Source organism: Tiliqua scincoides, chromosome 1, assembly GCF_035046505.1.
Source record: "Tiliqua scincoides isolate rTilSci1 chromosome 1, rTilSci1.hap2, whole genome shotgun sequence".
NCBI lineage: Eukaryota > Metazoa > Chordata > Lepidosauria > Squamata > Scincidae > Tiliqua > Tiliqua scincoides.
Window position 1 is genome coordinate 292,297,667 of NC_089821.1, and position 13,387 is coordinate 292,311,053.

Genomic DNA, 13,387 nt, shown 5'->3' on the forward strand with positions numbered 1-13,387 from the left:
CCGGTTTGCGCTTCTGCTATCCCTGTGTTGTGCCCATTATCTCTAACAGATCCTGCAGTTGGGTGGCACTCATGCAGATCTCCACAAAATAAGGGAATGTTTGTTCCCTTACCTCGGAGCTGCATCGCCCTTATGTCAGTGCTGGAAAGTGGGTTAGGACTGCACTTTAAACGTAGCATAAGCTTTTGTGAATAAAAGCCAATGGGAGCTTTTGCAAAAGTAAATAGCAGCCAGACTGGAAGACACCAGAGTTTGGGACTATGTTGGGGGAAGGATGAAAGCTCCTGTACTCCCAGGTAGTCCCAATTCACATGGAGGCCAAATCTGGTGGTTACCAGTTAAAGTAAAACTAAGCCTGCCAGGGCAAATAACACTTTAAGCATCACATGTAGTGTAGCCCTTAGCTCCTATAGCACCACAATAACTATATAACTATGTTCTATATGAGGCCTCACAGAGCCCCAATACCTTATCTATTTAAAAAATAGATATTTAATAATATCTATTTTTAAAAAAACTTATAAACTTCTGCAAGTATAAAAAGTTCATACCACTTAAAACTGGGAAATGTTTATTTACACAAGAGATAAGGGAACCTGAAGATGATGAATCTATTCAGCCTACCAAGGATTCTATGCCCACTCAACAAAAGCAGAAAAACATGTGTAGACTTTTTCTTTTTCCTACAGGAAGAACTGGAATGCTTGTTCCAGGTCAAAGCCTTGGCAGAACAGATATGGCCCACTGACCATGCACCACCTATCCCAAAAACATACTACATGCATTCAAATTGTGATGCTAGCTTTCTTCTCCTAAAATTAGGAAAACACAATTACAACAGTGTAAGTTACCTTGAACAGCTAAGCCAGCCAGATGAATTGCTTGCTCAAATGTGCAAGGAATGTTCCCTTCCAAGATGTCTTTCTTTAACTGCAGGTAATACTGATATCTATGGAAAAATAATGTTCGTTAGGGTTTTTTTTCCCATTCTATTGATAGCAGGCAATGCAAATTACCTACTCCTTGCAGTGCATCAATTTATCTTAGAAGCTCCTCGGCCCTACTTTTTTCACAGTAATTCTGTAAAACTCCATGTGCTTTGACAACACTCTATAAATGAAGCAGGAGCCACAGCAGGGGCACCCTTCAATTTCACATCTTCCTTTCACACACAAGGCTTTGGAAAATATAACAGTTTCATCTCGCAGTCTCTCAGTTACCCCAAATTCACATAGACTTTTCTTCTTATCACTTCAGGTTCCTGCTACTACTATGTTCCAACTTCCACTTGGCCTTGGATTAATGTCACCTCCTCTGAGGACACTTTATTCCTTTGTCTTAAAGACCTGGCTTAATGCCACTTCCCCACTTGTCCAGAGAGGGGACACTCCAAGGAAAGAGTGTCACTGTGAACTGCAGAATACTAGCACCCTCTCCAGGCAGAGTTCTTACAGCTTCAGGGGAGGCATGTAGAGACATAGCGCTCTGCCTGGAGTCTGGGGCAGCAACGTCACAATATCAAGTGCACTGTGACAGCACTTCCAGGTTCTCCGCAGAGGAGGAGCACTTGCTGCTGTAGCTTTGCTGCCTCTGATCCTCATAAGAACAGCCCCACTGGATCAGGCCATAGGCCCATCTAGTCCAGCTTCCTGTATCTCACATTGGCTCACCAAATGCCCCAGGGAATTCTTCTACAAATCCTCCTCCTGTGGAGGCTCCCCTTGAAGGAATAGAGGGCACAAAGCTGTCAGCGCCTCCTCCTTAACTAAGGCAGAGCCTGAGGGGTAGTCATGCACCCCCATTGGTTTAGAAGCTAGGGCAGGTGCCCCTCAGGCTCCACCCTAGTTTTTGCTCTAGGGCAGGGGTCTCTAAACTTTTCGGCTGAAGGGCCATATCAAATATCTGGCACAGTGTCGAGGGCTGGAAAGAAAAATTAGATATAAAATTTAAATAAACGCATTAAAGATGGAACTTGAATGAATGAATAAATGAATGGGCTCAAATGTCCAGGACTTCTCCAAGCATGAACACAGCCGAAGAAATAAAGCACACACTTAAATGGACCCTCAATCCCTCACCCCACAAGCACAACTCTGGTTGTGTTTGATCAACTGGGCCAGAGGTTCTCAGGGGACCAGAGGTTGGCCGCGGGACGGATAGAGGCTTGCTGTGGGCCGCATCTGGGCCCCGGGTCGGGGTTTGGAGACCCCTGCTCTAGGGGTATGTCACTGAATACTAACTGCTAGGTATGCTTCCCAGTGACACTGTATGAATTAGGTAACTGGACCTATAACCTACAGTGAAGGGATGTCATTTAGTAACCAGAGCATTTTCCACTATTGTCTCAAAAATGCTATGTAAAGATAGTTTACTTCTCAGAACACTACAAGTGACTCTTTGTCACTCACCTGGTAATCTCCTGCTGAAGCTGGGAGACAGAAGGCACATAGAACACCACTCCAAAGTATACGGTCGGTTCCAATGCATATTTATCCAATTGTTTTTTTAGCGGCTTGTCCAAATCAATCCAGCGGCGCTGATTCTGCTTGTTATAATACCACAGGCTAAAATAGGTGATCTAGAAGGAAAGCAAGGTAAAAATGACAGCTGGGTGAGACAACCATAGAAGGCCAATGTCACAATGGAAAAGAAGTGCTTAGAATATGGAGGAACACTATTTCTCAGCTTCACGGATAATTAAGGTATCTAAGGAACCAAATGGTCCTCTCTGATCCAAGTTATGGTTTATTTATATAGCACCAGCCAGCGTACACGGCACTTAAAAGAAACAGCATAAGAAACAAGAGTAGTTACACCAGCTTTATAGCTTTTATTAATTTTTCAACTCTGTTGTAAGCTGCTTCAAAAACGAAGGCAATAAATCTATAACTAGGTCACAAACACTTTTAACTGAATACAGAATCTTAGGCCGACAGAGGCTCTCCTGCAAAAATAGGAAAATCCCAGATCCCAGGTGGCCACAATGCCTTGAACTTTGCTGCTAGTGTCTGTAAATACTTATTTCTTCTTCCTCCCTTGGGAGGGGTATCCTTTTCCTCTTTGGCCAAACTTGTCAGCATGAGTAAAAGCCATGGAATTCTTATTCTCCTTCGCCAATGCAGAGTCCAGGAGGAGCAAGACCTAGCAGCTGCCCACTGGCTATACCACAGCCAAGAATAGGGAGAATGAGCAGGCAGCTCCCTTGCATACGTATGACCCAGACCCACAAATGGGTGTGGCGCAGCAATGCAAAAAGCCAGGAATTCCTTGCAAGGCAACCCTGAACTGCATACACAAGGCCTGCCATTTTCTTTCCCACTTTATGTCCTGCTCTGCTCCATGGAGCAGAGGGCAGCAAACACAGAGGAAAGAGCAGGCTGATAGAACATGACTGGTTCAGCAGGAGATCTGAATGCAAACCTTCCTAATCCAACCACAGCACCACAGTTGTTCTCCTGCAGCTGCTATCTTCTCTCCCTTCAGCCTAGCGACCATCAGAGTCAGAGAGGAACTACTAATGTGAAAAGAGTAAGAACCACTCAATGACAGAGGAGCCCACCCCTGTGCTTCTGCAAGAGTCACTGATCTGAGCATCTCCACCCTAAAAAGAGGCAAGCAGGAAAGAGCAACTCATCATGCAGAGAAGCAATGGGCAGCAATCTTAGGACAGGCAATTCTCCTGCTTCTCTGATTCAGGAGCAACTGATTGATCTCAATGCACACTTAATGCAGGCACAACAGAATTATCACACATATCACACATAGGCTAAAGGGTTTACATATAGGTATCACAAATAGGCTAATGGGTATCACAAATAGGCTAATATATCACATACATTACACGTATCACACATAGACTAATGGGTTCTGAGCTGTCTGTGACAGATCAGGAGAGAGATCTTGGGGTGGTGGTGGACAGGTCAATGAAAGTGTTGACCCAGTGTGCGGCGGCAGTAAAGAAGGCCAATTCTATGCTTGGGATCATTAGAAAAGGTATTGAGAACAAAACGGCTAATATTATAATGCTGTTGTACAAATCGATGGTAAGGCCACACCTGGAGTATTGTGTCCAGTTCTGGTTGCCGCATCTCAAAAAGGACATAGTGGACAAATCGATGGTAAGGCCACACCTGGAGTATTGTGTCCAGTTCTGGTCGCCGCATCTCAAAAAAGACATAGTGGAAATGGAGAAGGTGCAAAAGAGAGCGACTAAGCTGATTACGGGGCTGGGGCACCTTCCTTATGAGGAAAGGCTACGGCGTTTGGGCCTCTTCAGCCTAGAAAAGAGACGCTTGAGGGGGGACATGATTGAGACATACAAAATTATGCAGGGGATGGACAGAGTGGATAGGGAGATGCTCTTTACACTCTCACATAATACCAGAACCAGGGGACATCCACTAAAATTGAGTGTTGGGCGGGCTAGGACAGACAAAAGAAAATATTTCTTTACTCAGCGCGTGGTCAGTCTGTGGAACTCCTTGCCACAGGATGTGGTGCTGGCGTCTAGCCTAGACGCCTTTAAAAGGGGATTGGACGAGTTTCTGGAGGAAAAATCCATTATGGGGTACAAGCCATGATGTGTATGCGCAACCTCCTGATTTTAGGAATGGGTTAAGTCAGAATGCCAGATGTAGGGGAGAGCACCAGGACGAGGTCTCTTGTTATCTGGTGTGCTCCCTGGGGCATTTGGTGGGCCGCTGTGAGATACAGGAAGCTGGACTAGATGGGCCTATGGCCTGATCCAGTGGGGCTGTTCTTATGTTCTTATGTTCTTATGGAAATGTAAAAGGTGCAAAAGAGAGCGACTAAGATGATTACGGGGCTGGGGCACCTTCCTTATGAGGAAAGGCTACAGCGTTTGGGCCTCTTCAGTCTAGAAAAGAGGTGCCTGAGGGGGGGACATGATTGAGACATACAAAATTATGCATGGGAAGGATAAAGTGGATAGAGAGATGCTCTTTACACTCTCACATAACACCAGAACCAGGGGACATCCACTAAAATTGAGTGTTGGGAGGGTTAGGACAGACAAAAGAAAATATTTCTTTACTCAGCGTGTGGTTGGCCTGTGGAACTCCTTGCCGCAGGATGTGGTGACGGCATCTGGCCTGGGTGCCTTTAAAAGGGGATTGGACAAGTTTCTGGAGGAAAAATCCATTATGGGTTACAAGCATGATGTGTATGTGCAACCTCCTGATTTTAGAAATGGGCTATGTCAGAATGCCAGATGCAAGGGAGGGCACCAGGATGCAGGTCTCGTTATCTGGTGTGCTCCCTGGGGCATTTGGTGGGCTGCTGCGAGATACAGGAAGCTGGACTAGATGGGCCTATGGCCTGATCCAGTGGGGCTGTTCTTATGTTTCTTATTCTCCCCACACTGGTAGCTGAATGGAAGGAAGCAAAGCCAAGGCACTAGCTCAAACACAGAGGCACTGGACAGTCTCTTCTTGTGAGGTACTTTGGGCTCACAAGAGCCTTTAACTCAGCCTATCGTGGCTCACTAGCACATGCCCTTCCATACTCCTTGGTAGTCACTGTAGGTAATTCTTGCCTGAGGATATCATGCTGCTTATGCAACTCCCTTGACACTGCAGGTGATCTCTGTCTTCACAGATGCTAATGCATTTTACTGGCATAACTATTATAGCAACAAGTGTTGATCTACCACTAATCGTGCAACATTTTAAGTTGGTCACAGAGCCCTCTTGGTGTTTCAGTCACTGCTGCTGAATTATCAGTGTCCCAGCATCAAAAGATTAGTTATCCCATACACACATCATACAAACTACACCAAACCAGAGAATTGTGTGTGCTTGAAAGAAAACACAACTGCCCAGCACTAAAGGAGTGCATTCAAAGTACAGTGGATTTATGATATACATCAGGGGTCTCCAAACTTTTTGGCCAGAGGGCTGCATGAAATATCTGGCACAGTGCTGAGGGCCGGAAAAAAAATTTAAATATAAAATTTAAATAAATATATTAGAGATGGAACTTAGATGAATGAATAAATGAAGCGGGCCAGACAGAGGCTTGCTGTGGGCCACAGCTGGCCCCCAGGAGCCCCCTGCTATACATCATAAACATATCTAGCCATTGCAATCTTGCAGGCCACTTTAGCTGCAGCGGTAATGTGGCACAAACTGTGTCTGCTGCCACCAATAATGAGGCATCCTCATTACCCCGGGAAACAGAGTTGGGCTGTCTGGCACTGCAGAGTACCAGGGAAACCACTATGTACAAGAATGTTGTGAAGCCTTGTTGCTGCTTTCTCAGGATGAACTTTGTGGTGCCAGCACAGCACCAAGAAAGCAACAAAAGGTCCATCTAGCCTAGCATTTCCCACAGTAGTTCTTCAGATGTCTCCAAGAAACCTACAAGCTTGGTTTTAAAGAAGTACCCCCCCAACCGATGCCCCCTAGTGGTTAGTGTTTCAGTGGCATGACAGTTCCACACAGCTGACATAACTATTAGTCACCAATTCCTCCAAGAAATTGTCTCATCTGCTTTCTAATCTAAGTCACCAAAGCCAGTGGTCATCACTGCAAAGAATCCACAGAATACCACAGATCAATTATGCAATTATCTTTTGTCTGTCCTGAGTTTCCAGCCAATCAGTTTGGTTGAATGATCCTTGGTACTATGAGGAAGAAAAACTTATCTCTATCCTCTTTCTCCACACCGTATGGAATTTTATAAATTTGTATCATTCCTTTGCATTTGCTTGCAAAACTGAAAAGCCCCAAATGCACCAGTCTCTCCTTGAGGGTAAAGTGCTCCAACCCGTGATCATTTTGATTGCTCTTTCCAGTTCTACAATACTAGGTTTTTTTGTTTTGTTTTAAATGGGACACCCAGAACTGTTCATGATGTTCCAAATGTTGCTGCACTAGAGATCTGCAGAAGGCATTACAATACTGGCTGGTTTATTTTCAGTTCAGTTCAGTAAGGTTTATTTTCAATAATGCAGTGTGGGCTCCCTACTCATGGTTCAAGGCATCTCATGTTCCATTGGCAATACAGAAAGGAGTGATGATGGTGGAAGTCCCACACTGATGGGGTACCATATGCATCTAGCCTTACAGTTCAATCCTAACTAACCACCCCTCCCCTGATGCAGCCAGGTCAACAGAGAGTGCTGCATCCTGCAGAGGGCAATCGTGGAGGTCTCCTCAAAATAAGGGAACAAAAGTTCCGCTTGCCTGGGGCAAGCCTTCACTGACCCAATAGGTTTTCTTGGCTCTATGGCAGTCATTTTGTGGGCGTAGGTCAGGGAGAGTAAGGGAGAGGGAATGAGGGAAAGAGAGGGCTAGGTCATGATACTGGCACAAGTCATTGCTGCTGGTATCCACCCCTCCATCCCTCCCCATTCTGCCTCCTGCTCACCCTGTTCCCTGCCCAAACACTCCCCCATTCCTCCCAACACCCACCCCCAATGCCAGCTTACCAACAATCCAACAGCTGCTTATCAACAGCTGCATCAGTGGGCCACTGACATCACTGCCACAAGGCACTGGTTCCAGAAACGTTGCTGGGGGCATGCTGCATGCACCACCATGTGCCCATTTATGACAGTGGAACCTCTGTTCCACAATTGGAACCATCTGGCCATTAGTTTGCTAGTCTTATAGAAAATAACTCATACTATAAAAGCTCAGCACTTCTTAATGCCCAATTAGATTTTGTCCTTTTATGTCCTAAAATCAGATAAATTAGGGCCCAATCCTATCCAATTTTCCAGTACTGGTGCAGTTGTGCCAGTGGAGTGTGCACTGCATCCTGTGGTAGAGGGGCAGTCACTGGGGCCTCCTTAAAGTATGGGAATATTTGTTCCCTCAGGGCTGCATTGTGGCTACACTGCAGCTGGAAAGTTGGATAGGATTGGGTCCTTGACGTGTTCATAAAAAACATGGGTCTGTTTTTAGCTTTATATTACAATCTGGGTTTCAGCTCTCATTGGCTCATGCACTGGCCAAGTGAAATGACAGGTCATTGTGGTTTTATCACTGCATTGTTTTGATGATTTTTTTGTTAAGCTGCCTTGGGTGCCCATGGTAGTGGGGGAAAGGTGGGGTAAAAAAAATGTAATAAACAAACAAACCACTGAATTTCAACAATTAGAATGTTTTAGGATTTCAGACATGGGAAAGGAACTCCTGGTTGAACTGAGATAAAATACAGCCTATCTAGGCCATACAAAGCTCTTTTCAGCTGCTAGGATACATTTTTGCTCCCCAAGCTCTTTATGGCATTTAGGCAGTCTGGAAGTCTAATGTTGAGTGAACAAAAAGATAAATTACTTTTAATCATGGGTAAAGTAATCTGCTATCAGAAGCAAAAGCAATTATCCAAACCTACAAAAATGACATGACATAACTCTTGAAATATGTTAAGCTTTTGAGATTAACACTGTTGTAAGGTTTATTTATTTTAGCATCTTACTCATCATTCAACCTCCAGGCAGTAAATCAGCTCTAGATAAAAAGGATTGTAAGTTTTCTACACAATTATGTTCCAGCTAATTGCTCTTTTTGTTATGAGGACAAAGAAAAAGCAAGGTTTTTATACACTTATGGCCCATCTAACAAAATGGGGGTGGGTGGGAAATACAAGCATGGGGTAATACAATCTATGCAGAGATTAACAGTCAATGTGGAAAACTGGTCTGTAGGGCAAAATAATTCCCTCAAATAAATGCATTTATGTCAAGGGTATTTTTGAAAAATAGGAAAGATTTACTGGGGAACATATAAAGTTCTGAAGATTTGCTAAATTAATTGTAGCAAAGTAATCTAAGCCAAGTATACAGGATTTTCCCAGTTCATATAGAAATATTGTTTTATCTGGTCTTATCCAACAATGGACACTATCGTAAATACAAATAGAAATGATCATTTAGCTCACCAAGATGATTCTGTGCATGCGGAGGGGGCAATATTAGGGTTATGTGAACTACACCATCTTGGGCAAACCACAATCTCCAGAGCAGGTAACCAGTGTGCACACAAGTATGCATAACCCCAACTGGTATTACCCTTCCCAATCAAAGTAAATATGGGAACATAAGAACATAGGAACAGCCCCACTGGATCAGGCCATAGGCCCATCTAGTCCAGCTTCCTGTATCTCACAGCGGCCCACCAAATGCCCCAGGGAGCACACCAGATAACAAGAGACCTCATCCTGGTGCCTTCCCTTGCATCTGGCATTCTGACATTACCCATTTCTAAAATCAGGAGGTTGCACATACACATCATGCTTGTAACCCATAATGGATTTTTCCTCCAGAAACTTGTCCAATCCCCTTTTAAAGGCGTCCAGGCTAGACGCCATCACCACATCCTGTGGCAAGGAGTTCCACAGACCAACCACACGCTGAGTAAAGAAATATTTTCTTTTGTCTGTTCAAACTCTCCCAACACTCAATTTTAGTGTATGTCCCCTGGTTCTGGTGTTATGTGAGAGTGTAAAGAGCATCTCCCTATCCACTCTGTCCATCCCCTGCATAATTTTGTATGTCTCAATCATGTCCCCCCTCAGGCGTCTCTTTTCTAGGCTGAAGAGGCCCAAACGCTGTAGCCTTTCCTCATAAGGAAGGTGCTCCAGCCCCGTAATCATCTTAGTTGCTCTCTTTTGCACCTTTTCCATTTCCACTATGTCTTTTTTGAGATGCGGCGACCAGAACTGGACACAATACTCCAGGTGTGGCCTTACTATAGATTTGTACAACGGCATTATAATATTTGTCCCTGGGGGCTGGGGCTAAGAATAGGCCCTCAGTTTGGCTGTACTTGTCGTAAGAGGCGACTAAACAGCCACCGGGTAGATGGGACTCGTCAGCCTAGGAAGGCAGCTCATCTAAGAGAAGGAAACTCTGACCTCAAACCTCCACTGCCTTGTGGCTACATCCAGTTCTGGAAAAGGCTTCAGGAGTCAACCTCGAGGCAAAATCAGGAGCCGGAGTCCCTTAGGCAGTTCATGGCTGAACACAGTCACGTTCTGGCAACTCCTGCGACGCCGCTGGAACCAACCGTATTGGCTTCTGCCTTTCCATTGGACCATTCCAGCGACGTGGAGAGGGGGGATTTGCTGCATGGGTAACAGCCTATCCTCCATACCTTCTTTACCCAGGCTTCGCGCACTGGAGAGGACACTCCAACTTCGCCATACGGCGTCGGCACAACACGGGAAGCAGCAGTTTACCGGTTATAAGTCTTTGCTCGATTGGCGTAGAGCATGACGCCAGGGGCTGCTTCCGACGGTGGGAGAGATCATTGCATCTCATTGGGCAGCTACCGCCCGCCTTAAGCTGGGCAGTCCCCAGCCAGTAAGGTGTTGCCTCGCCACGGTCCGTTAAGACAGACCAGGGACAGACTGCACTTGCTCCCGGTGTGGAAGGGATTGTCACTCCCGGATTGGCCTTTTCAGCCACACTAGACGCTGTGCCAGAACCACCATTCAGAGCGCGATACCATAGTCTTTCGAGACTGAAGGTTGCCAATACAAATATACAAATTATAATATTAGCCGTTTTGTTCTCAATACCCTTCCTAATGATCCCAAGCAAAATGAAGGGAAATGAAGTCCTTCTTGTCTGCTCTCCAACATCATACAATCCCTTCTTTTCTCAGGTTCTGGGGAAGTTTCCCTCACAACATCTGTAAGTATTATACAGCGGATTGATAACAGACTTGAGTGGAAGGGGCGATAGCCTGCATCCCTTCCTGGTACAGATTCATCAGTCCTCATTTTTCTCTGCACTCAGTTCCTCCATACCCTTCCCACAGCTTCCATTCTAATCAATCCTTTTTTTCTCCACAGTGGAACACATGTATATTAAAAAGCTTCTCGTTTTTTATACCTGTTACCAGTAATTAAATTCCATCCAATGTATTGCCATTGTATATTCTGAAAGTGCCAACAATTTGCTACATTTGAATTGTTTTTACATCTGCTATTTTAATACTTTATTGCAGGAGTTTTATCTTTTGTTGCAAGCCATCTTAGGAGTACTGAAGTAGAAAGGCAGAGTGCAAATATTTTAAATAAAATAAAACAGTTCAACCATTCCTTTTCATTGAGGATAAATTCACCTCTTATGTCTGTAATAAAATCAATAATGATTATTTTCAAGGAAACATTGGGAACTTCATTGTAGCACTCTCATGTGCCATTTTGTAGTCACACTAACTCATGCCAGCATGGGGTCTTTTCCAGTGGCAGTTGCTGGTGTCTCTTCCTAATTTTTTTTTTTTTTATAGTGAGCACTTTGGACACAAGGAACCATTTGATTTATTTTAGCATACCATGTAAACCACTTTGAAAACTACTCCTGTTGATAAACGATATACAGGTGGGATCTCAGTATCCACTGATTTGACTCACCACTGACACTGAGGTCCACTTTTAAATGCCTTGCAACAAGAAAGAAAGCACCAAAATCCTTTGCACTGTAAAATAATTATAATTTCATTCCATTAGATTCCATTATACACCCCATCTACTGGCTAAATGCGGTACAGTGTCTATACAAATGCATTCGGGGTTGACAATAGAGGAGCAAGAAACCTGGAAGTGGGTCTTTAAAGCTATTTTTCCACTGATTTGGTATCCACTGGTTTTTTTAATTCACTGGGGCTTCCAGAACGGGCACAACCTGTATAAATAATCGTCGTCGTCATCATCATAATTCCTTATTCTTAAGGAATTTTGCAGTCAGTGGATAGAGGTCACCAAACTCCTGCATGTCTTTCAAAAATATTCCAGGTCATGCCTGTGCTTTGCTATCAAACCTTCAACTGATGTGTATGTGTGTATAACCTTCAATAAGGCCTAGCAGACTTATTTCAAGACCAAACTATGTTCAGTAATTCTGGTTTTGAACGTTCTAGCCACAACCAAATAACATGACCCACTTCTTGTCAGTGTGGGCATGTTAACTGAACATCGTTCTTTGGATTCTCCTTTACACTTTGCTCTGCAAACCTCTATGATAAATGTCATCTCTTGCAATTCACGAACAGGTTTGGTCACAGTACTTTAGATTAAGCCAATTTCAAACCCACTTACTTCCCCAGTTGAACTGGCTTCAACCCAAGGATCTTAATTATTATGTGGATTGTAGCCTAGGTCATAAAATCATAGCACAGCAGCATTTGCTGCAACAATCATGATCACACTGACTTTTCCAACTTATATATGCGGCAGGTGCACGTTTGCAAGACAATCTCATAATTAGCATCAATGCACTAGACAGCCAAGACTTCTCTCTCAGACATAATGACGGCAGACAGTGCCAAGATTTCCTCACTAGAGCAGAGCAGATTTCCTCACTTTAGCAAGTTAACTCCCATCTCTGCCTGCGGGTACACAACTACTAGCAACAATTCCTCTCCCTTTCTCCTAAAACTGGAAGCAGAAGACACCATAGCAAAAGAGGGAGGCATGGATGGAGAGATGCTGCAGATCACCATTCCAGAACAGGATTCCCCGATATCTGAGGCTGTCTTTAAGTGTCAGGAGAGATATAGGCAGCCAAATCTCACTGTAGGTCAAGAAGTTGAAGCCTGAAGGAACCACACTGTTGACCAGGTGAGGACAGATAGTCAGACTTCTAGTATTTATGTGAGCCAATCCAGAAGTTCATAATGCCTGCCATTCACAGTGGCAAACATTATACCCTCCAACTGCTCTGATTTTTCAGAGTCCTGGTTCAGGATGTGGACTCACCTCCCTGCATTACAATCTCTGCGCATGAACTGGAGGTTGTCCATGACTTTGTGTACCTTGGCTCAACGATCTCCAACACTCTTTCTCTCGATACCGAGCTAAACAAACGCATCAGTAAAGCAGCTACCACGTTTTCCAGACTCACAAAGAGAGTCTGGTCCAACAAGAAGCTGACGGAACATACCAAGATCCAGGTCTACAGAGCTTGCGTCCTGAGTACACTTCTGTACTGCAGCGAGTCATGGACTCTTCGCTCACAACAGGAGAGGAAACTGAACGCTTTCCACATGCGCTGCCTCCGACGCCTTCTCGGCATCACCAGGCAGGACAAAGTTCCAAACAACACAGTCCTGGAACGTGCTGGAATCCCTAGCATGTATACACTGCTGAAACAGAGACGCCTGCGTTGGCTCGGTCATGTCGTGAGAATGGATGATGGCCGGATCCCAAAGGATCTCCTCTATGGAGAACTCGTGCAAGGAAAGCGCCCTACAGGTAGACCACAGCTGCGATACAAGGTCATCTGCAAGAGGGATCTGAAGGCCTTAGGAGTGGACCTCAACCAGTGGGAAACCCTGGCCTCTGAGTGGCCCGCTTGGAGGCAGGCTGTGCAGCATGGCCTTTCCCAGTTTGAAGAGACACTTGGCCAACAGTC

General features: G+C 44.8%; 1 protein-coding gene across 2 annotated transcripts in view; it reads right to left on the reverse strand.

Annotated features, from left to right (window-relative positions):
- Nucleotides 1–13,387, reverse strand: part of PTPN21 (protein tyrosine phosphatase non-receptor type 21) — a 70,068-nt gene that overhangs the window by 37,510 nt on the left and 19,171 nt on the right. For both annotated transcript variants that reach the window (XM_066628193.1, XM_066628184.1), the window contains exons 3-4: nucleotides 2,409–2,578; nucleotides 852–949 (exon numbers count right to left, since the gene is read on the reverse strand). In XM_066628193.1, coding sequence (XP_066484290.1) covers nucleotides 852–949; nucleotides 2,409–2,578 — 268 coding nt within the window. The remainder of the gene's footprint in view (nucleotides 1–851; nucleotides 950–2,408; nucleotides 2,579–13,387) is intronic.